We start from the raw sequence: 14,660 nt of genomic DNA, 5'->3' as shown, positions 1-14,660 counted from the left end.
AAAAAAAATGATAAAAACTTAAAACATCAGAGGCGTGTTTCATCCCCTTTTAAACTTACCCTTCACTCATATCATTAATCAATTTATTTAGATATTTTTTTTAAAAATGCATTCTTCTTTGTATCCATCAATTGATTAGCATTGACATCGTTAATGAACTTTTTCTTGAGAATAGAATGTACTGCTTTTGCTGCTTGAATGTTAGCATTTCACGTTTTCTGAATCCTTCTTTTTGCAATCCATTTTTTAAGCTTGAAATTAAAAAAAGAAGAAAAAGAAAAAAATATTATTGAACATCGAAGATGTTCCTATTGAACGTTCAAATAAATATTCCATTAATAAATATATCGAATATCTTTCTGTTAAGGCTTTCGTAATATACAGCTAAATATAATGGTAGAATGTTAAAATATTACTAAGAATTTTTACTATATTAAATCTCTGATATCTTAGAAATATTATATAACAGTATATACATATACAAATAATTTTGATACATGAAGATCTACGTAGAATGTTTAAAATACGTGACGTTTTTGACTTTTTGACTAAAACAAACAAGTTTTAGTTTTTAAGTATATTTGTTTAAAAAGAAATATAAAAAATGTAGGTACTCCTTGACAATACTATTATAGGAGAACTATATTAAACTCCAACCAGGCAACAAATATTGTTATATTTTTTTATTCAACAAATTCTGATATATTTTCTTAATGATCAAAATCACATGTATTAATTAAAAATCAAATTTCTCATTGACTCTCATTATTTTCAATAATTTTTTGTTCCATTCATAAAAAGATTTCGCAAACAGGTTGTGATCGGTGAAATAAATGACAGACATCAGTGTAATTAAATAAGAGATCTGCATTTTACAAAGCAATAAGTTACACGAGAGTTCTTACACGAAATCAAAGATCCGACTCGAGTCGTGGCTTTTTTGTTTGTTTCTTTTTTTCTTTCTATACAAACGAAACACGGTAAAAAACGCGATCCATATTTGCAATCTCGCGATTTGCAATCATGCGGAAAGCATGTAGGGATATACATATATATTTATATATAAATATATATATATATATATATATATTTGTGTGTATGCATATATATATACATATATATATATATATATATATATATATATATATATATATGTATGTATATATTTATTTTCTGGATGGAAGTAAGGCTTTTCTTTCGTGTGACGATTATTTTCTAGTTCAAAGGGTGCTCTGAGGTATATATTCTTTAAAATTCCATGTACTTTGCCATTTGACAATAGTATTAAGAGTCTCAGAAATTAAAAGTTATTTGATTTCGCTTGGAAGACTGAAGGAACGATATCGTTCGTTCGTGTAGAAGACTATAGTCGGGCAAAGTAGCACCAATTATGCGCGAACAAGAAGAAAGAAAGAAAGAAAGAAAGAAAGAAAGAAAGAAAGAAAGAAAAAAATAAGAAGATAGAGAGAAAGAGAGAGAAAACAGAGAGGAGAGAAAATGAAAAGAAGAAGAAGACACGTTCAACCACGACGTCGAAGCATTACGGGTATTATACATTTTTATTAGTTTAGCACCTACTTACTCGCTGCTATCTTTTTTGGATAAGCCGCGAGAAAAGCCGCGAGAGAAATCGTGAAAATTGTTGACTCTTGTTCGCGTACAATTATCAGGAGACTTTTTTCGCAGCTTAATTGTTAACGATACGAATTTTCCTTTCTCTCTTTGTATCTTAATTATTATAATAAGACGAATCACCGTTTCGAGTGGTTCGCCTTCTTTGATTCCCTTTCGATAATTTTTTATTTGCTATTACGACGAAAATAATACTTCAGACACTTTTATGCGACCAATCGACTTTTTCCTAGTCACAACATGTCAACGTAGAAAACACGAATATATGTATATATATATGTATGTGTGTACGTGTGTAATGTGTAACGATCGATGAACGTTTCATTTCTTTGATATTTTATTTTTCCATCTATAACGGGATTCGGTTCATTCGCAACTGGTCTTCGTTCGTGTGTCCAAAAATTTTATACGACGATCTTCTTCGATCGGTGTCTCATTAGATAATGATGCATCGTCAGAACATCGAGCCGATCCTTTTCGATCGATCGGTTCTTCTTCGTCTGCTTCGGACTCTAAGTCCGATGTTGCTCCGGATCAATCACTGAAAAAAAAAAAAATAAAAAAATAAATAAATAAATAAATGAATATACAAAGATAATGAAGGATAGAAAATTTTTCTATATAGATTGTTCTGTTTTAATCGATCCAAATGAATTATATTGAAATCATTAACGACACCAGACAATTCAAAATCTTTATATTTATAATCTAACAATCTATTCACCTTCGTTCAAATATTTTCACATAAATATTCTACTTGGATCAGATTAAAATAAAATGCCCTATATATACATATTTTTTTCCTCCATCAAATCCAACCTGTCGCTATTTTCACTAGTCGCTTCTTCGCTACAATCTAAGTCGAGTTCACCCTGTATAGCACTTTGCAAATCGTCTATTCTTTGAAGTGCTAATCTTAGATCGTCCCGAGCGACCTTAGTTTCAGCTTCAGCAGCCTCCAAAGATTTCTCTAATTCGCGTCGTGCGCGTGTCGCTTCTTGTTCGCGAGCTAACGCAGAACTCGCTTCTTCACGAGCATCGCGCAATGATCTCTGTAATCTTCTTGCCGTGTCTTGTGCCGTTTGTTCCTTTGTTCTAAGTAAAGCTGTCTCAGTTTGAAGCTTTTCGACACTCTCCTTAAGTCGTGCTATTTGGGTCTGAAAAAAAAAGAAAAATACGATATTAATAAATTTTTAAATATTAAATCAATTCTTTATTTTGTTTCATTGAGAAACGATTAAGAAAATTTTTACTTCGAGACGAGCTCTTGTTGTTTGTTCCAGTTCCAATTTACTTTCCAACTCCTTTGTGCGAAACTCTAATCGTCTCGTAGCAAGACTATTAGCAGTTGGATCACCGAGTTGTTCTACGGATTCCAATCGTTGACTCAATTCTGATAATTGATCTTTTAATGACGACTTTTCTGCTTCGAGTGCCGCGATTTGCACCTGAGCTTCTTGTAATTGTGCTTGTTCTGCTGAAACTTGTTGAACAGCAGCTCGATACTTTTTCAATACCTTAAAAAAAAAAAAAAAAAAAAGTCAAATCAAATCAAATCAAAATCAATAAATATTTTTACAATTTACTATTTATAAATGTTAAATTACACTGTTTTTATTCTTAAGTATTAAATGTTAAATAATATGTAATTAAAAGTTAATACATGCAAGGTAACTTACTTCGGCAAGTTCTTCTTCATTTTCTTCGAGCTGAGAGAGGAGTTCCGATCGTTCACGATTAGCAGCATTAGCACGATCCTCGGCTTCGGAACGTAGTCTCGTAGCTTCCTCCAAAGTAGCTTGCGTCTCATTCAATTCTTGTTCCAAAGCTTGTTTAGCTTTGACAGCTGCTGCTCTGGCACATTCAGCGTCTTCCAATTGGTTTTTCAATTGTCTCAAAGCTGCTTTACCAGTCGAATCACCTTTCGATCTTTCTAGCATTGTTTGGGCATCCCTCAGCAATGCTCTTGTTCTTTTTAGATCTCTTTTTAATCTTTAACATTTCAAGAATAAAAAACAAATTGAAATAATATACATATAATATTCAAATGAAAAAGATTTAAATAAAACGCTATTTAAATATAACTAAAAATAATTTTTAAACAAAACGAACCTTTGTGTTGTTTCAGCATCTACAGCACGATCAGCCCTATCCTGTTCTTCTATGGCTACCAATCTTCGTTCGAATTCGTGTTTTTCTCGAAGAAGTATCGTTCGTTCCTCATGTTCGTTTTCCAATTGAGATTCCAAAGCTTTTACCTTTTTAAGGGCATTTCCACGTACATCTTCCAGTTCTTCGTCACGTTGCTGCATCTCCTTTCGCATCTCTTTACGTTGTTGTTCAATACTCATCTCGAGTCTTAATTTTGCCTGTTCAAGCAGTTGCACCTGTCCAGCCAAATCATCTAGTTCTTCTTCTTGATCCTTTGCACGTTTTTCCAACTCGTGTTTCGCTTTCTTCAATTGAGCAACTTCTTCTTCTGTTTTACCACCGAACGTTAATTCTTCCAATTCTTGACTCAACGTACGAAGTCGTTCTTCTTTCAATTCAATTTCTAATTTTGCATCCTACAAAAGGACGACGTATTCAATTGATTTTTATTTCATACATACATTATTTATTTAATACCAGTACTTTTTGTTGGTATGATACTTACACTCAAGTTTTGTTCTATCGTAAACTTCTCAGCAATCGTAATCTCTTTTTCCCGCGCTAATCTCTCTCGTTGTGCTTTTTCTTGCCTGAGATCGTTCATCAAATTTTGCGTTTCCGAATCAAACCTGAAAAAAATTAAGATTGCCGTTAGTCATTTAACAGATTTTTTTCAGATTTTAACATACAAAATTATTTTTTTATTAATTAATATCTGCCCACATCTATGTCTTTATATTCTTAAAATTTCTTGTAGCTCTATCACCTGATCATCCTATATCGTATACAAAATCCCTATTAAATTCATCGATATTAACAGTGAAGTCGAAAATACTAAAGGCGGAAATAGGACATGTATGTCAAAGTATTAAACAACAATGAATGAACGTGATACAAATGGTAACAAGATAAAAGTACTCAAAGATGAAGAAAAATGATTCGGGGAATATAATATCTTCGAATTTACGTTAATCATAGTATCCAACTATTTTTACTATCACCCATCGCGATTTATAGCCAAGCTGGATACGATCTCAAAGTCTGGCAGGGGTGCCCTCGCGGTGCTATTGGCCTGGCGCCAAGCCAGAAACACTTGTTGCTACGGAAGAAATGAGAATAGAGCGAGCCACCTCCCAATACTAGTCGTCTTTCGTCAAAGTATTAACAGAGAACGGAACGCATCAGCGGAAAACCCAGATACGATCTTCTGCAAGTTCTTTATTTTTCTCGGCTTTCCAACTTCGTGGAAATTCTACAAAGTAGAATCGGGACAATTTACGAGCTGTTAAGTTCCTGTGTTATAACTGACATCAGAGTGCTTTTACTATTATTATAATCGTTACAGCTATTGTACTAATCGTTATTGCCCAGCCGCGCACGATCATTTTCGTGAATTCAAACAAACCAATAACTAATACGTTAAAAGCATCGCTTTTAGATTGTTCAGAAACATGGAAATCAGGTTCTAACTCACTTGCGTTGTTTCTTCTCCAAAAGATTATTTCTAGCGGTTTGTTCTTCCAACAGCAATCTTAGGTCATGCATTTCACCGTTTAACTTTTGAACTCGGCGTTTCCATTGACCTACGACCTGACGTTGTTCTTCGACTTCTTCATAGGCATCGGCTAGCTGAGGATATAAGTAACAAGACTCGATAAGACACATACAACTATTATCTTGATTGAATGTTTCTTTAGTTGAAGTCATGAAAGATGAGAAAACGTACCTTCTTCTCCAATTGCTTCTTTAGACCAACCAATTGTTCGAGATCGTCTTCGTGCTGTTGAGCCATCTTTCTCTTGGTAAATTCGAGTTCACGAATAGCATGTTCGTAGCGTTGCCTATAGATACCACCATCTTCGCCATCTTCACCATCTGACGCGACGCCGTTCAAATCAGCTGCTCTCGCGTACAATAATTCCATTTCGAGTCTTTCAGTAGTCTGCTGGAGATTCTTATTGGCCTCGGTAACATCTTGGAGTTCTCGTTCTAATCTTAAACGTTCCGATGTTTCTGCATCGATCCTCTCGGCTGCTAACGTAGAGGTTGAGTGTTCTTCCGCGAAGTCAGCCGTCATTTCGCTCAACTGAAATAAAAAGAAATATTCGTATATTACATTCGTATATTACAATGTAAAAAAAATATACTCTTACGTATAAAAAAATATATGATAATTATCTTCATCCGATATTCATATAATCGCAAAGACTTATTTCGATATGATAGTAATTCCAAATTAAATCAGAGTTTACATTTGAAGAAATATTCATTTTTAACAATTGACTTGGGCTGTTCAAAGGTACCTCATTCCCAGGACCATCTGACAGTGTCCTATCTTCCGAAGCTCTAGAAATACTCCGTCTTGATGAGGGACTCTTAGTCATACTGGAAGACCTACTGAAGTATTGATACCCTTTGATCATGATATTCGTAGCACTCTGACTTCTTCCCATGTACGTTCTCGAGTTGTTTCGTGAATTATTGGAGATGGATATACAACTCTCATCCAAATCTTCCTTATGACCAAGACTTCGCCATTCGTCCATAATATGATCGGTACGTTTAAGAAATTGCGATATTCTATTAGAAAGATAAGAGGAAGCTGTGGCAGGTTCAAGATGAGAGGCCGTAGGTCTGAAGGATTGTCTGACTCGTTGCTTATCACAGCCCAGAACGAAGTTAAGACTAGCATCAAAGACGACAGGTGCTTGCTCTTTCGAGGCAACATCCTCGTTGGGCAAGGAAGCTACGCTGTTTTCACGTGGAAACGTTCGACGTGGTGGTACGGAAAGTGACGTTGAACAATCCAAGCGAGAATAAGCTCTGGAGGAAGTTAATGAAGGTGATCTGGTGGACGATCTAGCGCGATAGGATAGACTAGAAGAGAGACTATTAGAAGGTGACGGACTTCTCGTAATCGAATTTAAAGTACTAGCAATGTGTAATCTACTACTTGGTCTTTTGGTATGATTGACGATAGGTGGTAAGGGTGGTCTCTTTGCTAAGTTCCCAAGACATTTACTGGTACTCGGAGAATTTATCAAGTTTCTTTCAATCGATTCATCTTTCTTATCCTCCGATATACCATCGACGTTAGATTCGAGCAGATTGTGACTGTTTGATGTCATGCTTTCCGAGAATGTTGACGATGGTACCGACGGCATTTTGACAAACCGTTTTTCCTCTTTTTTTCCAAATTAGCTAATCGTTTAAATAAGATCACAATGAATCTTGCCGTTTACGTTCGATCTTTGTGTTTGCATGTTGCTCTAAGTGAGAACTCTTCCTTTTCTTGCAGAGAGCTCTCATTTGAACGGCACTCGATCGTTCGATTACGTGTCGAAGAGTCGCATCTCGTTTGCCGGATTGCGTAACGTCGAACAACTACACGCCCGTATCGAGAAAGCGTCACGGTGCGACTGGCCTCTTCCTGGGTCAGCCGATCCGCAAAGAGAGAAAGAGAGAAAGAGAGAGAAGATACGCGTCCAGGGTGTCTGTGTGAGGACGTAGCGAGGGAGGAGGAGAAGGAGGAGGAGGCGGTCACCTCCGAGTTATTCTAAGTGAAAGAGCGAGCGAGTGAGCAAGCAAACGAACGAACGAACGAACGAGCAAACGTGGAGGCAAGGAAGAAGAGGATGAAAACGTGCGACCAGCCGAATCTCTGGCTATTCGCCAACTTCTCTTCGGGGATTCGTGAGAAAAGAATCTGAACGTCGATCGTTCGAGCTGACCCACGTTCAACGTTAAGTCTTAAAAAAATATTCAAATAACATGGCAAATAAGTGGGCATTACCAATTGATTCGCAGTTGATTAACATACTTCCAAGATATATTAAGAATTTATTATCGACAGTATATCATTTATAAAAGTTCTCTATGATTCTATTTAAATTCATGGGTGCCCATAGTTGGTCTGATTTATCGAATAAAAACATTGACTGTGATACTGCTCTAGTTACATATTCATTATAAACATTCAAATTGCCACATGTCCTAATGTTGGCACCCATATTAATAGGTCTAACTGTACGATTTTTCACGGATCGTTTGATTTTATCCCAGATATCCTGAATAAACGGACTATGCTCTATTGGTTTCTCTCGACATACATCTGCTCGACTACAACCAACTAGTGTAGCAAATGCGCAACATTATACAAACTTTATATCCTCGAGTGTAGGCGTTTAACGATGCGGAACATATGCTTCCGTTTATAAAAATTTGTTTCATTTTTGAAGTAATAAAAGCATCTACTTCGATTTTAATTTCGTCACAAGATTCCTGTGTTAAAATTTTCAATGTTCTATAATCGAAGAACGAATAGACTTTGAATTAGACATGACTATGTGATTAAAGAATCGTCGTTAGGTCCTCCTATCTAAAATTCTCAACATTTTGTAATCGAAGAACAAATAGACTTTGAATTAAGTGAGACTATGTGAACCAACTATCCTCATTGGATTCTCTCTTATCTAATCGATGTATTATATATTAGATGCATAATCAAGATGGACGTTAGTTTCCAAAATTGTGTGCTAAACACATCCGATGAGTCACTATAACGATATTATAATTTCGACGTGTAGGTTTATGTGGGTCATAACCGAGTCGTACCGATTCGTTATGTACCTCATTTACTTGGACTTTTAATCCAATCCGTGAGGCTGGTATATTGTGGTACGCATCGGAGCGTACAATTAACCTAATTATACGATTCGCATGTAATGAACGGCTGAACGGCAGACAGTTTTCACTAACCTAAACCTAAACCAGTAATATGAAGAGAACTCGTTACTACTTCGACATATCGCTAACATCTTCATTAACAATTGCTTGATATTAACCAAGGAGTTGAGAAAGTGAAAATCTTGATTAGCATGTGTAGTAACAATTATTACCTTCGAGTATATTCCTGATGAGAGTAAGACAAATGATTTATCAAGATCAGGCTTAGAAAATCTTACTCACCTTTGCCTCGAGTTTATCATTATCATGCTTAAGATGATTCCGTTCCTGTTCGAGCCTCTCAACTTTCGCCCGAAGTACTTCAAGTTCTTCCTGTTAGCAAGAATATAAAAAAAAAATATGAGAAATCTATGCGAATAATATTTTTATCGTGGTAAAACGTCTAAATGAAATTAAATGAAATTCAATGATTATTAGGGTAATTGAAAACACAATACAAGCATATATCTATGTATATACTTGTTTATGTATGTTTGCGAAGGAGACATTGCTAAATGGAGATGTTGGAGGGATAAGTTTACTCATATACACACATGATTAACATTTTTTCTCACCGTTCTCGCCTTTAACTGATCCTCGGTCCGATGAACATTTAAGAGAGGCGCGACTTTCACGTACAATCTCCACCATGGCCATTCTCGCACCGACATCAGCTTCCTCACGTTCCTTTGAATACATCTCACCGCGAGGTCTTGCAGCTGTGAGAAGATAAACAACATTTTATTACATATTATGTAAATGAAAAATCGTTGAATGTTGCAAACGTATATGATTCTCGATCAGTTATGGGTCAAGATCAACAACATCCAGTACTATACGTCAATGTATTAAATTATGGATATGAGAAAAAAAAGGAAAAGAAAAATGAATAAAAATGAAAATATAGGAAAAAAAGATGAGTAACTGAAATATCTTTGCGATAATTAGCTTACTTAAGCAATTAAAAAATTTATGTAATTTGGTTATCTTTCACGAATCTATATATTGAATATCTGCATATATATATATATATATATATATATATATATATATATAAAATAAATAATGTAAGTTTTGTTAATTACTTTTATATCAAATTTGCCGATTACTAAACGGAAATTATTTTTTTCATAAATAGAAACATTTGTAGCTTTTTGTTAACATGATATTTAATTACATTGTTTTACTAATAATAATGAAATACTTAAGTAAAGATTATTATTAGAAACAGGACTTAATAGGATTTTGTTATTGAAAGTGCAGTAGAAAAGTTATGACAAAATACTATATCAAACTCGTTAAAAATTATCGATTACCTTCAATGTGTTAAGTTTTCGGCGAGCAAGGTATCCTCTGCATCGAGCTTGAAGGAGGATAATATGTCCAGTGAGCTTCTCGTCTCTCTGAGCTTCTAATCTTTCTAAGGTTCCCGATCTGAAGAATATCTGTATAAAAAATAAAAAAAGATTAAAAAATAATGTCGTTAGATACTAGTAAATCACTGTAAACTATTGGATAATAAACGTTCAATAAGACTTGCTTTTACGACAATTTGGCAAATTGATAATGATTAGAAAACGAGATTAAATTGTAGAAAATTATATAATTGTAATTTTACTATTGGCACGATGGATCAGTATTAAATAAACACTTACGTAGTTTTATATTAACAGATTCAAAATATTAAGAGATAATTTATTTTGAAGTTTCAATAACGTATTAAGCGAGCAAAACAAATTGAAAGACATCTGGCATTTCGTCAAAAGAGACATCTCGTGATACAAAATAACTTGTTATAACTATAGGAGAATTAATAAGTATTCATTATTCATAGCGAAGATCATTCGATGTAAAAACAATACGATGTAAAAACAATACGATGTAAGAACTTTATGCCAGTTGTAATATGATATTTCCTGATAAGAAAAAAAAAATATCGTTAATTTCGTGATGCAACGATCATCCTCGTTAGTGAATTGATAATTAAATTTAAACATTTAAAATCGATTTAAACGTTAAACGCTAATTCAAATCTTTCGAGTTAATCAACGAGTGCTATTTGACACAATTGATTTTACGATGACAAACCGACAATTCGATAATATCGATTGTTAAGCAACCCTGGACAGACCTGTCTACCAACGTTGGAACCAGTCGAATGTGCAGATCTGGGAGTTTTCCAAGAATCTCTAGATACTTCGTATCCATTGATAGCTTTGGAAACGTCCTCTCTGCAACTATCGATGCTACTAGCTTCGCTGGATGCCGAAGGATTATTTTTGGTAACCATAACGATCTCCTTTTTTTCCGAACGAACGAATCTGCGTACGACATGGGAAGATGAATCAAAAACACCGATAGTACGATCTTCCTCGTTACGTGGTATTTCCTCAAAGAATGATCCTCGTTCTTTCTCAAAGCTACCACGGAGTTGTTCACTCTGACCACCATCTTTCCACTCAACTTCATTTTCGTTACTAATGTGTCCGCTATCTTCTGAACAATTACCATCCGACACGTAACCGTTACTGTACTCATTGGCATTCTTCGATTCTTTATTATTTTTTTTCAAGTTCGACTCTATCGAGGAATAACCCGGTACTAAGTTGTTCTTTGTTTTGATCCATGGATCCCGGGAGTTCTCGTTTGTCGTTGACGAAGATTCAGCGTTTTTACAATTAAAGAAATTAACCAAATGTTCGATCTCCTTCGTTCTCTTCCCTAAGAGCTTTTTTTTATTATCTAATGTATCATTCGAGATTACGATTTTCTTGATTTCTTGTTTTTCTTCTTTGATATCCCTTGATTGTCGTTCCCAATTACACCTGAGTTCCTTTATATTTCCAGTGCTTTCCTTTTCGATCGTCGTTTTATCCATTTTCTTCTTATCACTATCGGATAATTTCATTTCGTTACTTACCGGAATTTCTCGATTCTTTGACGATTTTTCGCTGTTTTCGAGATCGACACCGTCAACTCGATCGACGGAATCGATCATTTCTTTTATCTCTCCTTTGTCAGTTCTGTCCATGGTCGTTGGCCCGTTATCATTATCATCATCATCCAATTCAGCCATCAAACGAGCTGCTCGTTCCTCGAGATTTGTTCCAATTCGAGACGAGGACTCTTCCTTATCTAAAACTCTTTCACCAATTGCCTCTCGACAATTCTCATAAATTCGTTCGTCGATGGAACGATCGAGATCTGGCTCGATAACGTTCACGACGTTCGTTTTTGCAAGCCGAAAAAGCGTCGACTCACCACTCCGATCTACCTGCGATAGATCGGCGAGAGATCGACCCAAGTTAGATATTCTACCAGCCAATAGTGGTATTTTACTTGGTCTTGAGCACAACATTGTACTTAATGGCATATTCCTCTTGGACTGATTATTACTATAAACTTCCATCTTCGAAGACGATTGGACGTTCCACATGCTGATCGATCTGTTCATACTCTGTCTCTTTTTCGTCAGTTCATCTTTTTTATTCTTCTCATTAGGGATCTGAACAACCAAGGAATTCGTCTCTTTCGGTACGTTCATTAAACTGATCGAACGATCAAGATTCTTCCTTAGGGCTTCCGGCTTTTTCGGTAATTTTGCAGGTGCATAAGTTAGTCCCTTTTTCAGGAGACTTCTGTCCTCCAGTATGGTACAAGATGATGATATTGATGATGATGATGATGATGATACGGTTGATTTGACGGGTGCCTTTTTTTTATCATTTTTCTGTGAGCACGTTATTTTTATTGGACTTTCCGAAATCGCTCGTCGATTCTTGCTCAATATCTGTCCTCTTGTTTTCGATATATCGACGTTCGGTGATGTAGCAACTCGAACTGTAGTTGTTTGTTCACCTTTTCCAGGTGTCCTTGAAGTCGAACGGTTAACACGAGACGTTGTCTTATTGTTGTTATTTATCGTAGTTGATTCGTTCAACCGAGACGGATTTTTCGATCGTGAATTTACTTCCTTGCTGTTGCTCGGTGACATCTTAGAAATATTCGGACTACTCTTGGCTTTGAGCAAACGCGAGCTCCCGCTACTCATCCATTTTGTAGCGTTGTCTAACATCTTTAAGGAGGCAATGTTAAAAAGATTAAAAAGATTAAAAAAAAAAAAAAAAGAAAGAAAAAAAAAGAAAAATAGAAAAAAAAGAAAAAGAAGAAAAAAAAAGAAAGAAAAAAAAAGAAAAGAAATAGAACTCTTGTAAGGGGATCCTCGTGTTTTCGATCAACCTTTTACTTATACTTTTTTTTTCCTTGTTGTTGTCACTGATAAACCGGTCTTATTCTTAACTCGTCGAATTCCATTGCTCACTTTTTTTCCCCGAATTTATCTTCTCCAACATGGTCCATTTATCACATCGGATTATTCCTTATCTCTTTCTATTTCTTTATATTTATACTAGTTTTTCAAAATGTTCGTCCTTTTGAAAGAATCGATCTGAGAGAATGAGAGATTCTTCTACGAACGAGCTGAGACTAACTTAAGTGCCGTAAAAGCTGCATAAAGGTGAGCTCGATGAGAAACGGAGACGTAACGGAAGGAGATATGCGATATAGAGAGAAAGGGAAATAAGAGAGGGAGGGGCGAGAGAGAGAGAGAGAGAAAGAGAAAAGAGATAGAGAGAGAGAGAGAGAGAGAGAGAGAGAGAGAGAGAGAATGATTATCTTCAAGCCGGTTGCAGGGATCTTCGCGCTTGGCAAGATGCGGCCAGGCATCGTTTCAATACCCGCTTATCATTTTCATTGAAAGGATAGTTTGTGTGTGTCTTTGCATGTGGATAAAAGAGCTACCGATTCAGAATGAATTTCTGTGTTATGACAAAACAAAAAGACCAAAAAAAAGAACAAAAAAAAAAAGGAACAAAAAAAAAACAGAAACAATAAAAAAAGAAGAAGAAAAGAAAAAGTAATGAAAAGATGAAGTTCTTCGTACGTATTTAAAAATTTTACATTTATATTTATTACAAAACGTTTATCATTGTCGTTATCATCGAAATTATCAATTTTTTTTTTTTTTTGTTAATATGTCCATCGTCATATTTAACGAACGCAATCGTATTTATCGCTATTGTTTATAATTATTATAACAATATTATAGTGATCGTTAACGAAAAACTATTACATTCGTCTTACAATGAAATGGTGCCTCTCTAATCGTATTTATCATAAAACATTCATCATAATCTATCGTAATTATGTATAATTACGATCACTTTCTTTGCTCGATCTATTAAAATCTATTATATTTGTAAATGTTTTTTTCGTGTAGAAAAATACATAGAAGAAGAAAAAGGAAAAGTATTACGATATAGAAAACATGTTGGATAAAGTATCGATTTATCTAAATCACTATAGTTCGTAGGAACTACGGACTTGTAGAGTTTCGTGTTTACGATAGGGATGTAATTATCCAGCACGAAGAAGCTCTTATGGTTCGTAGAATGGTATGAAGCAACACACTACGGCTTTATTTTAAAAGAAGACTTTCTTCATTACCAGCACGAAGAAGCTAAGTTATCATCGTGCGTTGAAAGGACCATCGTTATTCTTCAAGTTGCATTCAGTAAAGCTACATCTAATCTATCATCAAATACACTATAATCGTCATTAACGAGACTTTTCGCGACAACGCCTTTGCTTTCCCCGTTAATAAGTCTATTCTTCTATATACCATTTAATTTATGTATTATTCTGTAGTCTAATTAAATTGATTATGTCATTACATTAAAAGAAAGAGACTGGATATTTTTCACGGTCTATCGAACAAATTTATAATTTTTACGGATACCTTGAATTTTTGTTATGAAGAAATTGTAGAGAAAAAAAAAAAGAAAAAAAAATGAAGAAAAAAGATATCTCGATCATAATTGACTTTTCATTATCGACTCTTTGAATTTTCATTCTGAACAAATTAAGAAAAACGATATCTCAAATTATAATTGACTTTTCTCTTTCGCCAATTGATATTCTCAAAATTAATCAAAGATATTTATAAATCTTATGAATCCTTCGAACATGAATTCTAATAAATTAAGCGATGTATCAATCGCTATTGACATATTTCCTTCGCCAATCGATATTTGTTGAACATTATTGAACATTAATTGTTGATTTTTATAGAATCTAAACATGTATTATGAAAC

The 14,660-nt window shown here is 34.7% G+C and overlaps 1 protein-coding gene and 1 long non-coding RNA gene across 7 annotated transcripts in view; one reads left to right on the top strand and one right to left on the bottom strand.

Moving 5' to 3' along the window:
- Window positions 1-847: 847 nt before the first annotated feature.
- LOC124425083 (unconventional myosin-XVIIIa) overlaps window positions 848-14,660 on the bottom strand; it is a 71,391-nt gene continuing 57,578 nt past the window's right edge. For 3 of the 6 annotated variants that reach the window (XM_046964902.1, XM_046964903.1, XM_046964904.1), the window contains 11 exons: window positions 9,825-9,953; window positions 9,084-9,227; window positions 8,752-8,841; window positions 5,510-5,869; window positions 5,258-5,412; window positions 4,289-4,412; window positions 3,745-4,199; window positions 3,312-3,624; window positions 2,886-3,149; window positions 2,452-2,789; window positions 848-2,173 (listed from right to left, as the gene is read on the bottom strand). In XM_046964902.1, the coding sequence (XP_046820858.1) occupies window positions 2,167-2,173; window positions 2,452-2,789; window positions 2,886-3,149; window positions 3,312-3,624; window positions 3,745-4,199; window positions 4,289-4,412; window positions 5,258-5,412; window positions 5,510-5,869; window positions 8,752-8,841; window positions 9,084-9,227; window positions 9,825-9,953 (2,379 nt within the window). In that variant the 3' untranslated portion in view covers window positions 848-2,166. Of the gene's footprint in view, window positions 2,174-2,451; window positions 2,790-2,885; window positions 3,150-3,311; window positions 3,625-3,744; window positions 4,200-4,288; window positions 4,413-5,257; window positions 5,413-5,509; window positions 5,870-6,086; window positions 7,087-8,751; window positions 8,842-9,083; window positions 9,228-9,824; window positions 9,954-10,639; window positions 12,584-12,747; window positions 13,015-14,660 lie in introns of those variants that run through there. The other 3 variants (XM_046964907.1, XM_046964906.1, XM_046964908.1) reach the window with 3 other exon arrangements.
- Window positions 4,423-7,727, top strand: LOC124425095. Its single transcript, XR_006942423.1, has 2 exons — window positions 4,423-5,067; window positions 7,082-7,727. It is a non-coding gene; the product is annotated as an uncharacterized LOC124425095 (long non-coding RNA).

Source organism: Vespa crabro, chromosome 6 (assembly GCF_910589235.1).
Source record: "Vespa crabro chromosome 6, iyVesCrab1.2, whole genome shotgun sequence".
In the NCBI taxonomy this organism is placed as follows: domain Eukaryota; kingdom Metazoa; phylum Arthropoda; class Insecta; order Hymenoptera; family Vespidae; genus Vespa; species Vespa crabro.
Note: the sequence above shows the minus strand (reverse complement) of the source record. Positions and strands in the feature narration are given on the sequence as shown.